The sequence below is a fragment of a genome, unplaced genomic scaffold, assembly GCF_019419815.1.
Source record: "Pyrus x bretschneideri cultivar Hongxiangsu unplaced genomic scaffold, Pyrus_bretschneideri_v1 Contig76, whole genome shotgun sequence".
Taxonomy (NCBI): domain Eukaryota; kingdom Viridiplantae; phylum Streptophyta; class Magnoliopsida; order Rosales; family Rosaceae; genus Pyrus; species Pyrus x bretschneideri.
Window position 1 is genome coordinate 588,587 of NW_025999816.1, and position 21,813 is coordinate 610,399.

The 21,813-nt window shown below is 37.9% G+C and overlaps 5 protein-coding genes across 5 annotated transcripts; 3 read left to right on the forward strand and 2 right to left on the reverse strand.

Annotated features, from left to right (window-relative positions):
- The first annotated feature begins 545 nt into the window (after positions 1-545).
- On the forward strand, positions 546-3,727 carry LOC103961741 (protein canopy-1). Its single transcript, XM_048574898.1, has 9 exons — positions 546-696; positions 870-896; positions 992-1,071; positions 1,827-1,899; positions 1,983-2,025; positions 2,372-2,423; positions 2,589-2,613; positions 2,728-2,819; positions 3,469-3,727. Exons 1-9 carry the CDS (start codon positions 598-600, stop codon positions 3,497-3,499), a joined length of 522 nt encoding a protein of 173 aa, XP_048430855.1. The 5' UTR covers positions 546-597; the 3' UTR covers positions 3,500-3,727.
- A 178-nt stretch (positions 3,728-3,905) lies between these two features.
- LOC103961740 (probable protein phosphatase 2C 27) lies at positions 3,906-8,264 on the reverse strand. Its single transcript, XM_009374329.3, has 4 exons — positions 7,705-8,264; positions 6,196-6,387; positions 5,011-5,216; positions 3,906-4,670 (listed from the first exon to the last, which is right to left on the reverse strand). Exons 1-4 carry the CDS (start codon positions 7,927-7,929, stop codon positions 4,112-4,114), a joined length of 1,182 nt encoding a protein of 393 aa, XP_009372604.3. The 5' UTR covers positions 7,930-8,264; the 3' UTR covers positions 3,906-4,111.
- Positions 8,265-12,263: 3,999 nt separating this feature from the next.
- On the forward strand, positions 12,264-13,909 carry LOC103931061. The gene is made up of 2 exons (XM_048574905.1): positions 12,264-12,776; positions 13,904-13,909. The coding sequence occupies exons 1-2, from the start codon at positions 12,264-12,266 to the stop codon at positions 13,907-13,909; spliced, it is 519 nt and encodes a 172-aa protein (XP_048430862.1).
- Positions 13,765-18,551, forward strand: LOC103961739 (glutamate receptor 3.3). The gene is made up of 6 exons (XM_009374328.3): positions 13,765-14,291; positions 14,434-15,782; positions 15,909-16,186; positions 17,252-17,283; positions 17,386-17,792; positions 17,912-18,551. The coding sequence occupies exons 1-6, from the start codon at positions 14,015-14,017 to the stop codon at positions 18,377-18,379; spliced, it is 2,811 nt and encodes a 936-aa protein (XP_009372603.2). The 5' UTR covers positions 13,765-14,014; the 3' UTR covers positions 18,380-18,551.
- A 611-nt stretch (positions 18,552-19,162) lies between these two features.
- Positions 19,163-21,176, reverse strand: LOC103961738 (glucan endo-1,3-beta-D-glucosidase). Its single transcript, XM_009374326.3, has 2 exons — positions 19,688-21,176; positions 19,163-19,556 (listed from the first exon to the last, which is right to left on the reverse strand). Exons 1-2 carry the CDS (start codon positions 21,099-21,101, stop codon positions 19,525-19,527), a joined length of 1,446 nt encoding a protein of 481 aa, XP_009372601.2. The 5' UTR covers positions 21,102-21,176; the 3' UTR covers positions 19,163-19,524.
- Positions 21,177-21,813: the final 637 nt, after the last annotated feature.

Consider the following 21,813-nt stretch of genomic DNA (forward strand, 5'->3'; position numbering starts at 1 on the left):
TTTGCTTCTCACAGCTAATATTCTATGTTTACTTGCCAGGATTGGGAGGAACTCCATAAATCTGGGCCCTTTCACGAAATTTCGTGTTTATGATCGGAAACGTTCATATTGTAAATTACACTGTAGATATCATCTCTACAAAAAAATTAATTAAAATTAAGATCATTTAATTATTGAACTGTGTAAAATCAATGGATGTATTTGGTTAAACAAATATGAACCGTATATTTATTTACTAAAATTGATTAACTAAATGATCTTAATTTTAATCGGATTTTTTTTTTTTTTTTTTTTGTAAAAATTATTTTTATTGAGTAATTTACAATATAAATAGTTCAAATTATGATTAAAAAGTTCTTTCAATAAGCCAATAAGTATTTTGATAACTCCTCCTCAACTTTAAGGTGTCAAGCTTTTCTCGCGAGTGTCAGGAAAAGAAAAAAAAAAAAAAAAGGCAATTTATAACACGTGAACGACTTTATCTTTGGAGAGTAACAGTGAAAGCATATGGGCCGAGATCTTGGCCCATTGGTCAGCCTTAAAAAGATACTCGATCTGGAGAGAGAGGGAGACTGAAAGCGGAAGAAGTGTAAGAAAATGAGAGGGTCAATGGTGGTGAGGTTGGCTTTGATCTTCACCATTTTGTCGATGGCTGCTTCCATCGACGACAAATGCACTGCTTGCAATGCGGTCGCGGTAAAGTCGGAATCCTTTCCTTCCTTGTCTTCTTCTTCTTCTTTCCCTCTTTTTGTTGGTCAAAATCTTCTTTCTCATTTCCTTGATCTGAAAAATGGAAAGAAAAAGTAGAAAAAAAAGTAGTAAAGATTTCTTGGAATGGAATTTAATTCGGGTTTGAAATTGGGTTGCAGGAGGAGCTTGAGCTGGGACTTTCCAACGTAAGATTTTCGATTATCCTATGTTTTTCGATTTCGCAATTCTACACATTACATCATTAGTTACCGGATGCAGTTTCATAAGATTTGTTTTCCAGGAAAAACCCAGAAACCATTTGGATATGAGACACCGTTTGGACTCAACCGGTCAACGGAGAGGAAGGGTAATCGATTACAGGTACTACCTGCTCTGCATTGCCTTCTCACTCTCAATTTTACGCTCGCTCTTGTATAATTTGTCATGAATTTACAGCCCAAATGCCCCACATCCCCAAATTAGTATTAAAACCCTGAATTTAAGGGGGTGTATTCAATTGGGAATTTGGGAGATTTTAATGGATTTATAAATCCATGGATTTTTATGGAATTTAACTGATTTGTAGAGATTCTATGTAAAATTTTGATTCAATTCCTTCGAAATTTCATGGGAAGATGTGAGATTTGTAGATATTTAAAATACACTACAAAATCTCTCCAATTCCCTCTAATTCCTCAACTTTTCCAAGTTCTTTAAATTCAAATTTTAATTGAATACACCTGGAATGTTATAAACTTCTTTAAAATTCTAATTGAATACATCCAGATTTCTAAGGATTTTAATAAATTATCTTAAAATTCTGATTGAATACACATTAAATTTTAGAGAATATTGAATACCCCTAGATTCATTAAAAGATTTAAAATCCATACACGCCCAAAGTTTCGAGTTTTGCCTATACTTCTTAACATGTGGTGTCAAACTTCGTGAATGGGGTGATCTATGGACTGATTGCATTTAAATGCGTTTGGTGAAATTGTATATATGTACATAGTGCTTAGTCTTATAGCATTGGTTGGCGAGATCATGACGATGACTATTTGTAGTACAAGTTGTTTTTACTTCACTTTCTTTTACAAGTGGTTGGTGACTATTTCCGCAATTGTTTCCAACAGAGTCAGCGAGCTAAGAGCGGTTGAACTCCTCGATGGACTTTGCGATAAGATGCAGGAATACACTCTTCACAAGGTCAATGCAACTAAAAGGTTGCTTTCTTCTTATTTATTTTCGTATTTTGTTGGGAAACATCCAACTCTTGTTTTTGTTTGTAGAAAGAGTGGGTCAAAGTGGATAGCTGGGATAACCTCACGATAAGTAAGTATTTCTTCGTCTATATAATCCATTCTATAGCTGTTGTTTTTTTCCTGATTCATATTTGCATTCTACATGTTATCTTTGTGACTGACATATCGATTCAGTAAGCAACAAGCGGATGTGCTGCCTTTTATTTTAGTCAAAGCGAACAAACTAATGGTCCAAGGGAATGATTAAATAGATCCTAGAATAGTAGAAAATGCAGAAAAGTTTGAAATAAATTTAGATCCAACGTTGCGAGTTGATTATCTGTACCATACATAAAACGAAGGGAGTTCTTATTGATTCAAAGATGAACCATTTCATGAGATTATGATATTCTGAACAGTGTATGTGTGTTTTTCAGGTAAACAAGAAGCTAAAGCATATTCAAAGGATTTGTCGACCTATTGTGGAAGGTGAGATTCCAACTTTTTTCCCAATACCTATCGTTTACGGAAATTTTAATATTTTATCTTTCAAAACTCTAAACTGATTGTACTCTTATGAACAATGAGCATTTTTATAAGCCAGTTAAGGCTCCCATGATTCAGAAGCCTAACCAGTGTATTTATTTTGGACAGATTACTTGAGGATACAGAAGACGAGGTGACTTAATACTCCTATATTTTTGGTGTTGATGAAACAAATAATTAATGGTTATCTGTATTGTACATTTAACATCAATGCTTTTTGTCTGCTAATTTTAAATTATGCTTGCAGTTGACTGAATTGATAAAGAAAGGGTCTGTTAGAGTAGGGGATGTAAGCAAGGTCCTATGTCAAGATCTGAGTAAACACTGCAGCAGGGCAAGGTACACTTTGTTTGCCATTCATCGTTCGGTAAAAAATATGAGTAGCAAAATTAGATAACTTCTAACTCCTCCCAGGCCCCCAATCATATCATACCATGATATCAACAATAGATGCTAACAGTTTTCTTTTAACACTGGGCCCTTACTTAAGGGCCAGCTTGACAACCATTTTGTTTTTAATTTTTGGTTTCACTTTTCGTGCTTGAGACAATAGGAAAGTGTATGGGGGGAAAGGAAGAATGAAGAAGGGTGATGGGAGAAAGGGGAAGAAAATGAAGAAAGGAATGGAAACAAAATCTTGTGAGAACAACGTAAAATAGCTTTTGGTTTTTAGTTTTCATTTTGTGTGCCTTTCCGTGTACATGTCTTCTACAATTCTACCATCATCCTTCATCAACTTTTTCTTCGTCCCTCCTTTCCTCTATGTAACCAAAAGCGAAATGGTTATCAAATTGGCCCTAAATTTCTTTTGTTTTCGATTTTGGGTAACGTGAGCTTAAAGGTTTTGACCACAGAAACTCATCTGCTTTCTGGAATTATTATTAATCCTGACTTTGTCTGGGGATTGTCCCCGGTTAGAAGGTTATTCTCGATAGCAGGCTTCCCCTTTTGTATAATATCCTGAAATTTTTATGGTGTCTGTGTGCAGTGTATCAAATGGATCAGATGGAGAACTTTGAGTTAACCGAGTTTACATACTTCACCAGCAAGCAGAGACGATGAGCCAGTTAACTTTTACACAATGTTTCGTCAGTTTAAGTTGGCTTTGTTTATGAAGTGTTATGCTTGAGAGACATTTTGTTATTCTGTAATACCAGCAAATTTTGCTTCTGAACTTATGCCATTATGTACCAATTTGTGTCAACTAATACAAGACACCAAGTCAATGCATCTCTTATACAACTGAATTTGAGTTGGATTTTTGTCTCGTCAGTCGCACTAGTTCTTTATATAACCAACATCTGCAGTGATTTTAACACGTTTTAGCTTTGTAAACTACTGCATGAACATCCCTGTCAACTTTCGTTTCTCATGACGAAAAAGGTCGAACAAACGGAGAATAGCAAGCAACCTATTTGCCAGAAATCAAACAACGAAGATGAATACTTCCCATTCGTAGAACATAGCTTTGTTAGATGTACAGAATATGCAGCATTACAAACAACCTGACTTTTAGTAACACAACAATCAGCAGCTTATGCCTTCGGGTTGAGAAAAAAAGAGCCCCCCCATGTCCGTTTCAGGCCCTTTCGCTTCTGTACAGAACTCACTCATTGGACCATGTCTTTATTTCATGAGTTACAGTCCAGTACACCCTTCAGTAAATTGAGCCCTTCTAAAGATATGCTCCTTCGAACTCTGGTTTGCGGTATCTCTATTTTAGGGGGAGGGTCCGGTAGGAAACAAACCACAATAACAGTTAAATTATCACATGTGTTGCGCATGAGCGCCTCCCTGACCAGTTCTCTTGAGCATCTCTCAGGATCATTGTGGACCATCAATTCTTTCCTCGTCATTGTGACAGCGCATTGGCTGCTCATTACGTCCCACAAGCCATCACACCCCATTATCAAAAACTCATCATCTTCAGTTAGGCGTGTCTCCTGCAACTCTGGCTCTGCACTTAGAGGACAGGCAGAACCTTTTGCACCCTTCATGTGCCAGTCTCCTAGAGCACGGGCCACAGATAACTGGCCATTGAGATAGCCGTCATATATGACACCGCCAAGATTCTCAATTCTTAGTCTTTCAGATTTACAATTTGGTTTGTGGTCTTTTGACATCTCTACTGCTCTACCCCGCCTCCCCAACACGGCTCGACAATCCCCAGCATTAGCAACTATCAGGGACCTACAAAAGTACAAAGTATGTAAGACTAAGACATGAAACCTAATTAAGATTCACGACTTCTAAATGCAAGGTATTTAGAAGCAATTCTACGCAAACCCAATGCTCATCATTCAATTTCTTTCTTCTTTCATAAGTTACGTAGAGAACTATCACAAACATAGTCAGATAAAGTACGCCTTATCTATAGAAATCAGTATAAGCACGAGATGTCCTAGAACCTGGGAGTTAAACTTGTGCCTAATTAAAACAACTGTAAGAAAAACTAGCAAAATGTTCATCAGCACCAGTAGCATCCCAAATGCAAATATATACTTAAAAAGTAGCAAAAGAGCGGCCTTACCTTCCCCAAATCAGGGAAGTCAGAGCAGTAGTGCCAGAGGAGATGTCAAGAGAATTCGCATCTGCAAATGCATAATCAGCTTTCAGATAAGCACTCTTAATGGCCCTGTTCAAACACCTTGGAAAATGGGAATCCTCAACTATGTATTTAAGGATGTTTTTTCTGATAAACGATGCTGCATCTGTGCCTCCATGACCATCAAATACCTGTTTACATGTGTATAAATTAATATCACGGAAAAAAGCTGTATAAACCGCAATGTACGCCACTTTTCAAGATCACTGTTCAAATTTACAAGAGAGGGAATGGCAGACACCATTGAATTTAATAAAGTATGTAAAAACGTAAAAAAAGACTATTAACAATTGAAAGTCCAGTATACTAATTTCTCAATCCATGGATTCAGCCAGTTTATCTCCAATTAACATATACTAATCTCTCACTACAGGGAAAATATTCATTACAACAATATTAACGACAACATTTTGTGTAAGGGAGATGAAATAAATCATTGGAAGTCAGTGATACTACAGAGTAAAAAATTGTTTAACTTGGAAAAAGACTGATGATGATCAAATACTTCTTGGGCGAAGCTATATGGTGGTGGCCAGGGGAGCACGTGCCCCCTCACATTTATTGCAAAGTAAACTTCTCCTAATATGCTGTCTTTCTAACCATTTTGATGATTTTTATTTGGTCTTTTTTCTAAAAAAATTATTCTTTTTATCTTTTGCAGACAGCAACCTTCCTTGGTCCAATATATTTACATTTCCTAGTTCGCAATTTTTTCTCTTCCTACACATCTCTGTTTATTTTTGGGCGTTGAACTGGAGAAATCATTTAAAAATCAAGGGAAATAATAAAACAAAGGTGTGCAAAATGATAAAGGGTGTACGAAAACCATTTCCCTTAGGAAAACTTGAGTTTTTTTCCCTTCTGAAAATTGATTTATATTAGGGATACAAGTTGAGGGTGCCCCCTATGTATAAAACTCCTGGCTTCGCCCCTGCTTTTCAGTACGGACTAACAAGAAACAACCCTGCCATATACTCTACAGGAACCACAATGATAAAGAAGCAGACAAATTACCAATGTTACCATCAACTATCCTGCCTTAAGAAGGGCATTAAAATGTCTTCTGACTAATGAGCAGTTAAAGTGGTATGGTAAGAAGGGGACACTCACCCCATAGAAAGCTCCAGGTGAAGAGAAGTCATCAGTTTCACCAAAATGATCAATAAGATTATCTATGCATACGTGTTCATCCTCCATGTACTGTTTAGGTCCTCTTTCAGCACAACGTCCTGAACGGAACACAGGGAGAAACCCTGACTTTTGATTGGAGGGCGACTTAGTGGATAAGCTATCATCATCCAACTGGACAAAGGTGATAAAGTCAGTTCAAATGAAGTCCTGAAATTTGATGCCAAAAGAAAACAGAAGGGAATACTGAATACAATAAAAAGAAATTCACTCTTTTAGATGCGAAAAGACAGTGGAAAAGAAAAACAGAACTTGGATTCTTACAATTTTTGGAATTGCATCAGTATTATAAAGATTCCAAGCATGACTTTCCTTTTCAAGTTAATTGCACAAAAACAGAAATCAAAGCAAAACATTACAAGAACGATATGCAAGGATGAAAAACGAGCTCACAGTAACCTTTACATTATCCAAAACACCAATCTCATGAAGCAATTTTATCAAAGACAAGTTTTTACACACAAACCACATACTGCAAAACGAAGTTTGGGTCCTTTTGCATGTGATGAAAAGATATAGTTATTGATCTTTGTTTCATGCTAAAAATGAACAAATTTGTACTCCTATTTTGTTCAAAGAATCTGTGACACAAAGTTGACACTAGGGCTACATGCAAGTTATGATACGGGCATAATGCCGTGACATTTGTGAGCTTGTGGACATGGTTATTTCATTAAGCACACATTAACAAGTAGAAGTAATCATATCGAACCCAACCACTATGAAAGCGTGATTTTACCAGTCTATGTTGAATATTTATGATGACATTGGCTTCCAAACTTCTACTCTCCAGTACACAATTTCTGTAAATTTAATATTTGACCTATCCATCGATTAAAGCTCAAATCTGAAGCCAATTTTGATTAACCTGTTATGTTTTTTCTCTCTTTTAAAGCCAATTTTGATTGACCTATCCATCTATCCGCCTAATTGTTAGATTCTAGACATTCAATACATATTGTGGATAAAATGGATCACCAAAAGTCAAAATTTACGCGAATTTGACATTAGATTTGTTGAGTGATTAACCCATTCTTTTCTTATGTTCTTGTTGTTTGGTAAAAAAAAGGTTTCGGGGGAGGGGAAGCTACCCCATCCAAGGCCAGGGCACGCCACAAACCTCATTGAGGACTTTCAGAGGGGGTCTTAGCCCTTTTTTTTGGTTTTTACAGATCGCCCACCAGGATTGTCGACAGCGGATCTCGAACCTAGGCCTTGGATTGCTTTTGTTTTTGGTAAAAATGACCTTGGATTGCTTTCAATAGGCTACAATTTCTTGTTTCTTATATGAAAGCTTTTTACGGACTCTGTTTGCTCGTATATACTCTATCCATTTACAGTAATCATACACTAGAACAGGAGTTACTCTATGCATTTACTTCAACCATATGAATATTGATAACTTAGCAACCAAGAAAACAAAATGCTTACCAAATCATCTGCTGTCCGATGCCCGATGGAGCTCATGCTGTGCCGCAAGGCTGAGGAATACCGCGGAGGCTTTCGATTTGTCATTTGTTTCAAATCACTCAAACTATCAGAAACCTCATCTTCCAATGCCGCTGCATTATCCTTATTGCACCCAACTTCCAGCACGCTAGAAGGAGCCGAAAATTCAGTACCGGCCGCCATGCTCACAGGCAGATCAAAAGTCATATCACATATGCTTCAATTCAACACAAACCCCCGAAAACGATTCCTTCCAGAATTTTGCAAATGGAAGCAAATACGCAGCAGAAAATTGTTGACACAAATGTCCCAAATTAGAAGCAATAATTACCAAGCTAGCAAACCAAAAGCATCAACAATTTACCATGTACCATTTACTGAAAGGATTCCAGTTTCATCCAATAACCAGAGAGAATTCTCAAAGTAAACGCAATACTTGACAGAGAAATTGGACAAGGCAATTGCTTTGAAGAATGTGAAAGAAATTGGAAAGATATCTGAGCTTTTTTAGAATGATGGAGGAGAGAGAACGTTGAGTTGGTTAACTTTGCTGGTGTATTGTTGGCCACCGGCGATTCTAGGTAATCCACCGGATCTCGTAGCTGGACGTACGAGTACGGGGAAGGATACCGACACGTACGTTTTGCATTCAATTCAAAGATCTGTTTGTTGACGTGGATGTTACCGACAAAATGACCCCAACCAAATTAATTCGGTTTTACAATTTAAACTTAAGAAAATTGAACCGGACAATAATTTCGGTTCAGTTTTAAGCTAGAAGCCAGACCCATATGAACCAAACTCGGCCCTATGGCCTGATTGGTTTGAGATTGCTCCTCCAACCGACAAAAATATTTATACGGAAACGACTCGGCTACAGTCTCAGTGGTGTTGGTTCTGCTAAAACAATGTCATGTATAAATTTATCAACATTTGAAATTGCATTGGATCATGGCGTCACGCAACGGTGAATTTATTCAATGTAAATGTAAATCGTTCTCCTTCCAATAATGTTCAAGTTGTACCTGTGGAAAGGATGTGTTGTTTTCATTGTCTTCTACTCAAAAAGCCTCGTTCATATTATGCTCAATTTAGCTACATGTATAATTTAATAGATGTGGAGTTTTATAATAAGGGACGTCAATTTAATTAGAAACAAAACACTTCAATATGAGTCTTATATATATACTTCTTTTTTCTTTTTGAAAATTTGGCTGTTATAGAAACATTTCAAATATTGGTTGCTACAATAGAAATAGTACATGCCCACACACAAAGCGTGCGTGAAATATTTTTTGTTTTTAAAATCGAAGGAGTGAGGAAGAGAGAGAGAGAGAGAAGTGGGAGTGGGGAGAGAGGGAGAGAAGTTTATTTGTTTATTTGTTTATTTCTTTAAATTAGACATGATATAATCACTTGTAGGTAAGGTTTAAAAAAAATCGCAAAATTTTGTTTTGTAAAATTACGTTACTGTTCTTAACTTTTTTTTGTTGTGATAGAAGACAAAAATGTCTTTTCACTCTCTTTTGATTGACAAAGTGGATTTCATTAATATTATTGGGAGATTACAATGCCGTTTATGGAAGAGGAATTGGATATCACGGAGATCACCTTACATAAAAGTAATTTAATTATGGTTAGACTCGGAGATGACAAAGAATATAAAAGGAATTCTCATTATGGTTTAAGAGGATTGGGTCATGTTGAATTTGATCTTCAAGCCTTTGTTAGGATGTGCGATGTGGAGAGAGAAAAAAGTTTGTGAAAAAACCTTGAGGTTTAACCATAACTAGTTTTAATTAAGAATCGATTAATAAGAGTTTTTCTCACACTATCTCACTAATTAGTATTTAATGAAATGAATTGCACATATATTAACGTGAAATTTTGGAAAAACTAATGAAAATGATATCAACTCAATTAGTTTTTTTTTTTTTTTTATCGAACTGAATTAGTTAATTAAATAGGTTATGATTGACCAAGTTTTTTACTTAATTTTATGAATGAAAGACGCTGTATTGGGCCTTAAAATTAGTATCAGGTTTCTAGGCCTATTGAGCTTGTTAACTTAAGTTGTGTATGACAACTTAAATAAAATGGATCTAAAGGCCCAAGGACACCATTGACCCATTATACGGGTTTTAGATGGCTAGAATTTCACATATGACTCATCTATATAAGTAACTTTATGGCTCCATTTAGACTCAGGAGTTTTTGTAGAGAAAAATGAGAAGGATGTAATTCAGTATCTTAGTAGATTAGATGCTGAGTTTCTACTCTTGATTTCGAGTTCGAAACTCTCCTTCCCTGAAATAATATAATAGTTTTAAACTTTCTCCCTTTCTCTTAAATCATCTTCAGCCCTTAAATTAAAGGAAGTTTTAACGAAAATGCCACTGTACTGTTCACTTTAACGAAAAACAACATTTTTACACTGAAAAATCAAACCTGCTATATTCACTTTACCTTTTATTTTAAGGAAAACTAATGAAAAGGGTTTGAAAACTTTGAGTTTTAACGATAAGGATAAAATAAAGGGTAAAGTGAATAGTGCCAGGATTGACTTTTAGTGTAAAAATATGGTTTTTCGTTAAAGTAAACAGTACCATGACCTTTTCGATAAAACTCTCTTTATTTTATTATTTTCGTTAAAACTTAAAATTTTCAAACATTTTTTATTAGTTTTATTTAAATTAAAATCTAAAATATTTTTCTTCTCCATGTTGTCCAATCAAAATGGAGCTATTGAGATTGCATATGGGTGGCTGGCAACCCATCAGGCTGGGCCCCACTTCCACATTACACTGTTCCCTTTGCCTTACTTTTGGTGCGCTCCCTTGCGTTTGGTGCGTTCCCTTGCATTTTCTCCCGCTTTTCTGGCGCGTCCACGCGCAGGCAGTGCGCCAGGCCATTTACCCTTGACGGTTTCTTTGGTTAAATTTAACCAAAACTAATAAAAATGATTTGAAATTTTGAATTTGAACGATAAGGATAAAATAAAAGGTAAAGTAAATAAAATCAAAATTGACTTTTTAGTGTAAAAATATAGTTTTTTGTTAAAGTGAACAGTACCGCAGACTTTTCGTTAAAACTTCCTTAAATTTACCCCATAAATCAGTTTTGGAGGGTTGGAGTAAATTGGGGGTTTATAACCTAAATTTTAGATTCTAATTCAAGGATTGGAGTGAGTCTATCTACACTTTTTTTTGAACAAATGATATTATATAAACTAAAAGAGGGAAGAGAGATGAGTTTAGCGTCATAATAGACTAGTAATAAATGGTTTAAATTCGCAAATTAAGGGGGGAGGGGTGGGCTTAAACCTTACAATGACCTAGCAATAATGTGGTTTAAATTCATTTTCAATGAAAACGAAACTTAAAACATTTTATTTACAAATAAAAAAATACAACTATATTATAGTACTAATTGACAATCAAACTCCTTTATTTACAAAAAGAAAAGTTAAAAAAATGCAAGCACAGTTTTTACACAAAGTAAAATTTCCCTCTTTTCTATGGGCCCGCGTGAACTTTCACTTTAAGACTTTAAGTCCAAACCCAAAAGTACTGGTGGAGGATTCTTTCCCTCTTTTAGCCTCTCTCTCATTCTCTCCCTTTATATTTGAATTATCATGCTTCAACCATTTTAATATTTTATATTAATTTTTTTTTTAGAAGAAGACGTAAATAGGAGGAGACAAATTCTACTCCAAAGTATAGGCAAACAGGTAGGCCTTTTCGTCAGAGAAAGGAAATTCGTTGATTGGCGAGGAAGAGAAGAACAATTCCCTCCTCTCTACACTATTGATTTCACTTGGCTGGGAGCTTTACTTGTCAGGTTAAAGCATGATTCTCTTCTGCACATCAACCGGTTGAGATTTAATTAAATTAAATTTTTAAGTTAAATCTCAATTGCTTTTTATCGTTTTTTGATGCTTAGACCATCTCCAATGGTTTGGTTAAAAGCCAAATATTTTAGTCCGGAAAATTTAGCTTTTAGCCCAGAAGCAACTTTTCTGCTCCAACCGTTATAGTCTAAAATTTTAGCCCGGAATTATTAAAGAATGAACTTAGGCTATTTTTTTTCTTAAATTAATTTTTTTTAAAATTAAATATGAAGACTATCGTAAATTAATTTTATGAACATTTTAATCTAAAAAAATTTAAATTCCGATAAATATTGAAAAATCACTAAATTTTCTACAAAGCAAGCCTTCAACTTTTACCAATCTTTCAACCCTGGGCTAACTTTCAATTTACCAACTTTCAACACCAAATTTTCAATTCACCAACCGTTCAACACCAAACTTTCAACTTTCACCAACCATTCAACACCAAACTTTCATCAATCATCCTCTATATAAACATATGTCCAATATTTGTTGATCACACAACATTTCAACCTTCAATCATCCTCTATATTCACCAATATTTCAACTTTCAAAGAGTTTTTGTTTCCTAAAAATCCTCAATATCTCATCAATGGGGGATAGAAGAAGGCGTAGTACAGCAATGCAGATGACATAATACCAAGCAAGGATGGAGATTGAGGATGCAGAATTGTTCAACGCTGAAGTTGAACTTATCAACTCGTTTATGCAATATGAGCACCATAGCGAATCTAGCCATCGTGGTTCTGTCACAGGACGTTCATATGTGCAGCGTGATAGAGAAGAGTGTTACGATCGAATGATGAAAGATTATTTCATCAAGCGTCCGAGATTTCCTGCTCATGATTTTCGGAGGCGGCTTCGGATGAGGAGAGAGCTTTTTGAAAGCATCTTGAATGCCGTTGTCAATCATAACCACTACTTTGAAAGGAGGGTAGATGTCGCAGGCCGACAAGGTCTATCACCTCATCAGAAGCTCACATCTGCTTTTCACATGCTAGCTAATGGATGCTTTGCAGACTCAACTGACGAGTATTGTCGACTTGCAAAAAGTATTGCTATTGAGAACCTGAAGTGCTTCTGTAAGGCAATTGAAGACATATATGGAGCCACATACCTCCGCAACCCAAATCGTGAAGACTTGAAGAGGCTTCTACGCAAGGCAGAAAAAAGAGGCTTCCCTGCCAAGCATAGAGCAACATCTTCCTCACAAGTCCAATGGAAAGAAATGGTAGAAAGATATATTGAAAGAATTGTAAGAGAAATTTGAGTTTTTAAATTATTTTAGCCGTTAGATTTAAATTTGGGCTGTTAGATTTTTTTTTTTTACTATTAGATTTGATTATATTTGATCTCAGCCGTTGGATTCAATGTATTTTAAAATAACATATTTTAAAAAATCAAATTTGAATCTGGACCGTTGGATCAACCAACGGTCCTTGAAAAGCAGCCATCGGATTGAAAATGTAGCCATTGGAGGTGGTCTGGGTGGCCAACAAACCGCTGACAGCGGGGCCCACCCTGTCGGGAACAAATTGCATGCGCTTCGCGTGGGGCGCGTTGAAGCGTGAACGGGCCGAGACTGGCCCAATGGCCAGCGAGTCCAGTCGCGCGGGGAGGGGGTGGGGAGAATTCTGGGGGGTATTTGGCCCAACTTTACCTTTTGGCATTTAGCCAAATGTCTTAGCATGAGTTGGAGATGGCTTGGGGGGGAAAATTTGGGGGGTAATTTAGCATTTAGCCCACCATTAGAGGTGGTCTTAGACCATCTCTAATAGTTGGGCTAAAAACCAAATATTTTAGCCCGAAAAATTTAGCTTTTAGCTTAGAAACAACTTTTCTACTCCAATCGTTCTAACCTAAAATTTTAGTCTGGGATTATTAAAGAATGAACTTAGGCTATTTTTTTGTTAAATTAATTTTTTTTAAATAAATATGTAGACTATCGTAAATTAATTTTATGAACATTTTTATCTAAAAAAATTTAAATTTTGATAAATATTGGGTGGAGTCCACTCCGATTTCTGGGCTAAATTTTGGGGAGAATTTGGCATTAGTTTAGCATTTAGCATTTAATCCAAATTTTCCCCTTGGGTTGGAGTGGGATTGGGGGAAATTTTGGGAGGTAATTTGGCTTTTAGTCCTGAGAGGGTAAAACTCCAGTGTAATTATAATCAGTACTAGCAGCAGAGTAGACATTGGGATTCTCTTGTTTAATCCGATTACTTATGGCCGAATCAATCACTGTGTTTTTATAAGTGCTTTTCCCGAAAGCTGTTTCCCATGTAGTTGTAGTGGTTTTGAGTTTGGGTTTTTGATTCTCCTCAAAATCAAAGACTCAGAGCAGAGCTTTCTCTTTAGTGGGAAATCCAAATTCTTCATAGAAATAGTTCATTCCCAATGAATTTAGGTTTTAGGGTCTTTCATTTGGTGTTTGTGTGTGTTGTTTGTTGGGTTTTGCCATTTGGATTTGGGTCTTCAAATTCAAGTTCAAGACCAGCGGTCGTGAACATTGGAGCAATTTTCACCTTTGACTCCACCATTGGAAGAGTTGCCAAGCTTGCCATCCAGGAAGCGGTCAGAGATGTCAACTCCAATTCCAGCATTCTCCATGGCACCGAGCTTGTTGTACATATGCGGACCTCCAATTGCAGTGGCTTTCTTGGAATGGTTCAAGGTGACCACTTTTTTACGCAATTTTTGGTTGGTTTTTTTCTGTTTTCTAGATTTTGATAGTCAAGAATTCTATTTCAGAAATTGCTTTGAGATTGTACGTAATTCGTTGTTGTGCTGCTAATTAAAACTTGTGCTAATTACAGCTTTGCAATTCATGGAGACTGATATTGTGGCCATTATAGGCCCACAATCCTCTGTTGTTGCCCATATCATATCCCATGTTTCAAATGAACTCCAAGTTCCCTTATTGTCATTTGCAGCCACAGACCCTACTCTCTCGTCCTTTCAGTTCCCCTTTTTCGTTAGGACTACACACAGTGATTTATATCAAATGACTGCTGTGGCTGAAATCGTTGATTATTATGGTTGGAAGGAGGTTATTGCCATTTATATTGATGATGATTACGGACGCAATGGAGTTTCAACTTTAGATGATAAACTTGCCGAAAGGCGCTGTAGAATTTCATACAAGTTAGGAATTCCCCCTGGACATGGAGCTACCCGGGGTGAGCTCATGGATCTTCTTGTTAAGGTCTCCCAATTGGAATCTCGAGTTATAGTTCTTCATGTCAATCCTGATTTAGGTCTCAATGTTCTCTCTGTGGCACAATATCTTCAAATGATGGGTGATGGATTTGTGTGGATAGCTACAGATTGGCTATCGTCTCTTTTGGATTCTGCTCTTCCTCTTTCTCCTGAGATCATGGATACGATGCAAGGAGTTCTTGTGCTGCGCCAACACACACCGGATTCTGATAGAAAGAGGGCCTTTTTCTCCAAGTGGAACAAGCTAACTGGTGGTTCCTTGGGACTGCATTCTTATGGGCTTTATGCTTATGATTCCGTTTGGCTGGTTGCTCATGCTATTGATGCATTTTTTAACCAGGGTGGGATTATTTCGTTCTCTAATGATTCTAGGATAAATTCTGTAGACAAAGGTGGTAGTCTTCACCTTGCGGCAATGAGCATATTTGATGATGGTCCGCTCCTATTGAAAAATATATTGCAGAGTAGTTTTCTTGGGTTGACAGGCCCTGTGAAGTTTGATTCAGAGAGGTCTCTTGCTCTTCCAGCATATGATATTATTAACGTGCTTGGTACTGGGTTTCGACGAATTGGTTACTGGTGCAACTATTCTGGTTTATCAACTGTCCCCCCTGAGATGCTCTATTCAAAGCCACCTAATCGTTCAAGTGCAAGCCAAAAATTATACAGCGTTGTCTGGCCAGGCGAGATGGTGTCAAAGCCCCGTGGTTGGGTTTTCCCAAACAATGGGAAACAACTAAGAATTGGTGTGCCTATCCGGGTCAGTTACCGAGAATTTGTATCACAAGTTCGGGGGACTGATAACATGTTCAAGGGTTTCTGCATAGATGTATTCACAGCTGCTGTAAACTTGTTGCCATATGCTGTTCCATATCGATTTATCCCTTTTGGAGATGGCAAGGAAAACCCAAGCTACACAGAGCTTGTGACTTCCATTGCAACGGGTGTGAGTAAATATATTATGCATTTGGTATTTGAATTTTAACTCATAAAAGGGCAAGTTTAATCAGCTAATGCACTTATGTATATGTGTGTGCATTCATTAGCTATTTCTCTCTTATACTAATTGCAGGTCTTTGATGCCGCTGTTGGTGACATTGCCATTGTTACAAATCGTACAAAGAATGTGGATTTTTCACAGCCATACGCTGCATCTGGACTTGTTGTAGTTGCTCCGTTTAAGAAATTGAACTCCAGCGCTTGGGCTTTCTTTCGGCCATTTACTGCACGTATGTGGGTTGTCACTGCTGCTTCCTTTCTTGTTGTTGGTATAGTTGTGTGGATTTTGGAGCACAGGATAAATGATGACTTCAGAGGTCCGCCTAAAAAGCAATTAATAACCATCTTGTGGTAAGTTCTATATTTAAGTTTCTCATCATGATATTTGCTAACTTGCGCAAACTCTTTTATGTTTTTTGGCCAACTTACAAACTGATTACCTGGTTAGTTTTTCCTTTGCTATCTCACTATATCACTGCTTAGAGCACTACTATCTTCAGGTTGTCTGTGATATATGACGGAAAAGAAAATTTCGGAAATTTAAATATGATAGATATATGGAGGACATGGCAGCTGATGATTTGATGTTTATTTGAAGCCAAAATAATGATTTTGGTGCACTTTCTCTGTCACTTCGGTAACTCTCACTATTCCATTGCTTAGAACACTACTATCTTCATGGTTATGTGTATATATTATGAAAATTGGAGCACTTTCCCTCTAAATGCCTTCAGCAGTCATGATGTTTCCAACCCCTGTAACCACAGTGGGTCGGTATTAATGGACTTGCCTCAACCCATTTGGGATTGCTTTTGTAGTAAGCAATTCTGCTCATAAGCACTTGCGATAAAAGTGCTTTTATTAGAAACACGTTGAAACTAAAAGACCTTTCCCTTAGAGCTTGTTAGAAACTGTTTTCCATGCTGAAACTTTTCATGGAATCTTCGAGTAGGTTGTGGAACTTAATGTTCCTCAAAAGAATGGAGGCAACAGAGGAAGCTAGTGATGGTAGGAGTCAATCGTAGAAAGCTTCTGTACAAGAGATGAATTTCAATTTTCTGTAAAGGTTTTTTTCCCTTTCTAAAACGGAAGAGGGCTGAGGTCAATATGTGTTTAATCAGAGCTGTGTTAAAATTTGTGAGCGCAGAAACACCTCAAATGTGACTACATACCTCCTTGATGTACCATTTTTTTTATTTGGTCAGGGTGTGTGATTCGTTTTGCTTCTTATTGGAAGAATCCTGAGTGTTTGCATGGGTTTTGGCCTCCGTTTGCGAATCTGTCCATTGTATATGTCTAGAGCATGTTATAGTGCTAAGCCAATAATTTGTTTTTCACCTGAAGTCCAAGACACTTGCTTCAACATCAAATATTGGTTTCTTTTCTAATTTACTGACTTGTTTCTTAACCTTGCAGGTTTAGCATCTCTACTCTGTTCTTTTCCCATAGTAAGTGAGGCTTAGATTCTTTCTTCAAAATCCGGCTTATTTGGGCTTTATTGAAACAAATTTTCATTTATTATCTGACTTGCTTCTGTGCCCCTTCCATAGGAGAGAACACTGTGAGCACCCTTGGTCGCGTAGTGCTAATCATATGGCTCTTTGTGGTTTTGATAATCAACTCAAGTTACACCGCTAGTCTGACATCAATACTCACAGTGCAGCACCTATCTTCTCCTATTAAAGGAATTGAATCCTTGAAAAGTAGCAATGAGCCAATTGGTTATCAAGTTGGTTCCTTTGCTGAACAGTATTTGAGTGAGGAACTTGGGATACCCAAGAACAGGCTTATCGCTCTTGGGTCTCCTCAAGCATATGCGCTGGCGCTCCAGCTTGGTCCTAAAAAGGGAGGTGTTGCTGCTGTGGTTGATGAACGCCCTTATGTTGAACTCTTCCTCTCATCCCAGTGCAAATTTAGGGTTGTAGGACCAGAGTTCACCAAAAGCGGATGGGGATTTGTAAGTATTCTTTCTTAGAACATTCTTATTTTGAAAACAGGAGCATTAGATCTTTTCGAAGTTAGCCGAAATGAGAAACACAAAGTTTTGACATGTCTTCCTTTTCTTTGCCATAATAGGCATTTCCGCGGGACTCTCCATTAGCTGTTGACATGTCAACTGCAATTCTACAACTATCAGAGAATGGAGATCTGCAGCGTATCCATGATAAGTGGCTAATGCAAAGCTCTTGCAGTTTAGATACCACTGAACTTGAGTCAGACCGGCTTCATCTTAAAAGTTTTTGGGGCCTCTTTCTCATATGTGGAATTGCTTGCTCCGTTTCTCTCTTCATATATCTTTTGCAAGTTTTGAACAAGTTACGCCATGCTGAAGTCACACAACATATTTCAACTAGTCCAGGCAACTCCCAATCTGGGCGTCTCAAGAGATTTTTATCCATAATTGACGAGCGGAAAGATCAGTCCAATAGTGGAAGCAAAAGAAAGAAAATAGTTAGATCATTCTCCGACAATGTTACTGATGGCAAGTTGGAATTAAAACAAACAGAAATGACTGCTAGGAGTGACATTAATTCCGACAACTAACTCGTTCATTAGATCATCATAACTGTATCAATACATGTAAGTTCTCATCTTAACCATACCTAAGCATTAATATTATTTTGAACCATCTGCAGTGTATAATTTGTATTCTAGGAACATATTCTGGATCTATATTTATTCACTGAAATGGAAGGAATTCTGCCGTATCTCTCAATCATCGCTATGATTGTTTATATGTAATATTTGGTGTCCAAATTCAAGTTTTTGTTTCTTGATATCTCATGTTTCGTCTAGCTTTGCTTTCAGTTTTGAATCCTTGTTCTTATTTAGTTAAACATCCAGATTCAGTACCACCAGGAAAAGAAACGAAAGTTAAATATTCTGAAAAGAGTTCGTCTGCAATGTTTATTAGTCTAGATGCTGTCAGTATAAACTTACATTTTACTCGTGCACCGTTTATCCGTCGCCGTATTTGTTATATAACCTTAAGAACTACAGATCTTGTTGTATAGTTATTTTGAATCATCCAATTGTCGTAAGTTGAGTTGATCAATAGCATGACTTGTAAACTCGAGATCTTCAGATTTCGAAACTCTTTAAATATTTACCGTAGCATTACTCTTTGATGAAATCCGAATGCCAGATCAAAACATACAATTCGTTATCCTGGAAATTACTTTCTCGCTCGCTTTCGTGTGAATTCATGTTTTTTCTTCCCTTTGAATTTGCGGACTTTTTCAGAAATTCTCATTTGGTTTCAGATGAGGATTTAAGACCAGAAACTCACTTCCCTTGAAAAAGTACACAGTGAAAAAAGATTCCAAATCACAAAAGAGGCAGGACTTTATCCGGACAGAAAAGCCTTTGATTGGGGGGGCATGTCACTTTTAACCATGTGCGGTTGTGCACCCAAAGAAAAAGACCCCTCCTTTTTAGGACAAAACCAAAACCTGAACCCACCCTCAAATTTCAAACTCCTCCTCCTTTTCTTCTGTTTTACATTGGGATGGGATGGTGACATAACAAAGGCTGTGTCCTCATCATGAACATAAAAAACCAAATAAGTCTTAAACCCTAATTTTAGAAATCACAAATAGTACTCAGCATTGAAGAGTGAAAAGTCAAGATCTAGCTGTCTCTGTGTTGTAAACCACATTGTGCCCTCCTGTCATTCCTCCCTTGTTCATTTACTGTTGAGGATACCGGCATGTCCCGTAAGCTGATCGGAAATCGGAAATCACAAATCACATAATCAGTTAATAACAAGGAGGGAGATTCGAACTTAGATGCAAGGGAACGGTCACATTTGGCGTTAGTTAAAATTGTGATATGAAAATGGTAAATACTTACTTGGATCACTGAAAGTAACCAAGCCAGTGCCCTTGAAGTCACAATTCCAGTAGTTCCTGCCATGCATCTGATAGTAAGCATTCATAGCATACGATGCATGAGCAAGCAGCTTATCAGGCTCGAAACAATCACCGTGCTCGTAAATCTCCCTGCAGTCCACACCACCTGCTCCGCAGCAAAAATCCAACACAGCTTGAAGCACCTTATCATCGGCGTGTGGCTTAGCCACGCACCAAACTGACGGTCCCCTCAACACTCCCGCTACTTTCTCACCAAATCCAGAGCCTCCACCGGATCCACTTCCGTCGGTGTTGCTGCAGAATTGGCAGCTCAAATCCACATTGTACACCTTCGATCCGTCCCCATTGAAAATCCCAAAATTTCTCTCCGTCACACCCCCGTCTTTTTTGTTCTCGTTGAACAAAGCAAACACAAATATTTCAACCTTGTCATTAGGCTTCATAGGCGTCCCTTTGTTGGACTGGGCACGCTCAATCAACCTCGTGTTGTAAGTCTTGGCATTATCTGGCGTAGCCGCCATATCTCCGGAGTCACCTTTGGACGGCCACCCGGATTCCGACACCATGATCTCCACCTTCCGGTGGCCAAGTCCCAGTGCATCAATGGCAGATCGAACAGCATCAATTTGTGCATCCAGCATGTTGGTGTATACATAGCCCTTGGGGTCACGCACGCTGGTCGAGGTTGAGTTACCCAGTAATGCGTACTGTAGATTGACCATGTCGGGGTTGTCCCGGTAGGCGAAATAAGGGTAGGCATTGACCATGAAAGGGGCGTTAGTGTCAGCCAAGAAGGCGGCTATAGAGGTCATAGTTGGCACGAGATTTGTAGTGAAAGTGGAGGCTGAAGGAGGAAATGAGGATGCCAAAACCGCCATGCTGTGCGGCGTGGTGACCTTGATCTTGCGGTCCAGCCCTCGGGCTATAAGCACCGAGTGCAAGTTCTGCATTGCTTGGACCAGAGCTGCTGGGTCCGATGGGTTTGGGTCCTTCTCATCGTTTCTTGCGGCAGCCCCAGTTGTTAAGTACTCGTTTCCTACGGCAATGGCAGTGATGGAAGTGGCGGGAATGAATGGCAGGACGCGAGTGGCGAACCACTCGTCCGCGGCGGCCACTTCCGTGCTGATGTTGGGGACATGGCTGTTCTCCACAGCGACAATGAGGTCGATCCCGGTGTTGGAAAAGGCCTGGAGGATTTCGGGGTTGGTGTCGTAGATTTTGACCTTGTCTATGAGAGTGGCTTGGAGGAGCTGAGCTACTCTCTTTGGCGGTGGCAGGTTGTTTCCGAGAGTGCCGTAGTTTATGCCTACAGCTGAAACAACGGCGTTGGGGAATGGGCTGAAAATCAAAGGGTGGAGGAGGAGGAGGAGGAAGAGCGAGAGAGAGGTGGCCATGGCGGTTCAAGTTCAAGCAAGTATTGTGTTTAGGCGCTGCGGCATGAATTGTGGTGCATTGATTCATATAATATGCATCGGATCCCAATTTTGCACTTTTTACTTTGCAGTGGAAATTGTCTCACACTGTTATTTTTACAAAATTACAAGATTAGCCCTGCTATTTCAATTTTATATTACATAGGAAATGGATAGCTTGGACATTTCAGCTCGGAATATCTTCTGGACATGTCACGTGGTAGGAAGTCAGGAAGACAAATCTTTGTTGCAGGCTCCCTTCCTAAATGCGTGAGCTTGACTGATTCCAGGATTATGATATTTTTACCAATTTAATTAAGAGAGGTTTAACAAAAAGCCCACAGTTTACTTTAACGAAAAATCATATTTTTATACTAAAAAGTCAATCCTAGTACTATTCACTTTACCCTTTATTTTGTCATTATCATTAAAACTCAAAGTTTTCAAACTTTTTTCATTAGTTTTCCTTTTAATTAAGTGTTTATTTTTCCCTTTTAACTCTGAATGAGCAGCCACAGTAGCATTTCCGTTGCAACAAAGTTCTTCTCCTTCTCGTGGAGTAGACATCGATTCATGCTTCAATTTCTGTTTTTCGTTTTTTTCGGTTTTATTTTTGTTTCAATTAAGCCATTCCAAATAGACTTAAAGTAGCAGATAGAAAATCGGGAGGGTGAGACAAAAAGGCCTAGAAGTA

Excerpts from the sequence above, each read along its gene's own strand:
- LOC103961741 (XM_048574898.1), top strand. The coding sequence starts at position 598 with ATGAGAGGGTCAATGGTGGTGAGGTTGGCTTTGATCTTCACCATTTTG. Across the intron at positions 2,026-2,371 it reads CTGGGATAACCTCACGATAA|GTAAACAAGAAGCTAAAGCA; the intron begins GTAAGTATTTCT and ends TGTGTTTTTCAG. Across the intron at positions 2,820-3,468 it reads AAACACTGCAGCAGGGCAAG|TGTATCAAATGGATCAGATG; the intron begins GTACACTTTGTT and ends GTCTGTGTGCAG.
- LOC103961740 (XM_009374329.3), bottom strand. The coding sequence starts at position 7,929 with ATGACTTTTGATCTGCCTGTGAGCATGGCGGCCGGTACTGAATTTTCG. Across the intron at positions 6,388-7,704 it reads ATCGGACAGCAGATGATTTG|TTGGATGATGATAGCTTATC; the intron begins GTAAGCATTTTG and ends ACCTTTGTCCAG. Across the intron at positions 4,671-5,010 it reads ACTTCCCTGATTTGGGGAAG|GTCCCTGATAGTTGCTAATG; the intron begins GTAAGGCCGCTC and ends GTACTTTTGTAG.
- LOC103931061 (XM_048574905.1), top strand. The coding sequence starts at position 12,264 with ATGGAGATTGAGGATGCAGAATTGTTCAACGCTGAAGTTGAACTTATC.
- LOC103961739 (XM_009374328.3), top strand. The coding sequence starts at position 14,015 with ATGAATTTAGGTTTTAGGGTCTTTCATTTGGTGTTTGTGTGTGTTGTT. Across the intron at positions 15,783-15,908 it reads TGACTTCCATTGCAACGGGT|GTCTTTGATGCCGCTGTTGG; the intron begins GTGAGTAAATAT and ends TACTAATTGCAG. Across the intron at positions 17,793-17,911 it reads CCAAAAGCGGATGGGGATTT|GCATTTCCGCGGGACTCTCC; the intron begins GTAAGTATTCTT and ends TTGCCATAATAG.
- LOC103961738 (XM_009374326.3), bottom strand. The coding sequence starts at position 21,101 with ATGGCCACCTCTCTCTCGCTCTTCCTCCTCCTCCTCCTCCACCCTTTG. Across the intron at positions 19,557-19,687 it reads GGTTACTTTCAGTGATCCAA|CTTACGGGACATGCCGGTAT; the intron begins GTAAGTATTTAC and ends ATTTCCGATCAG.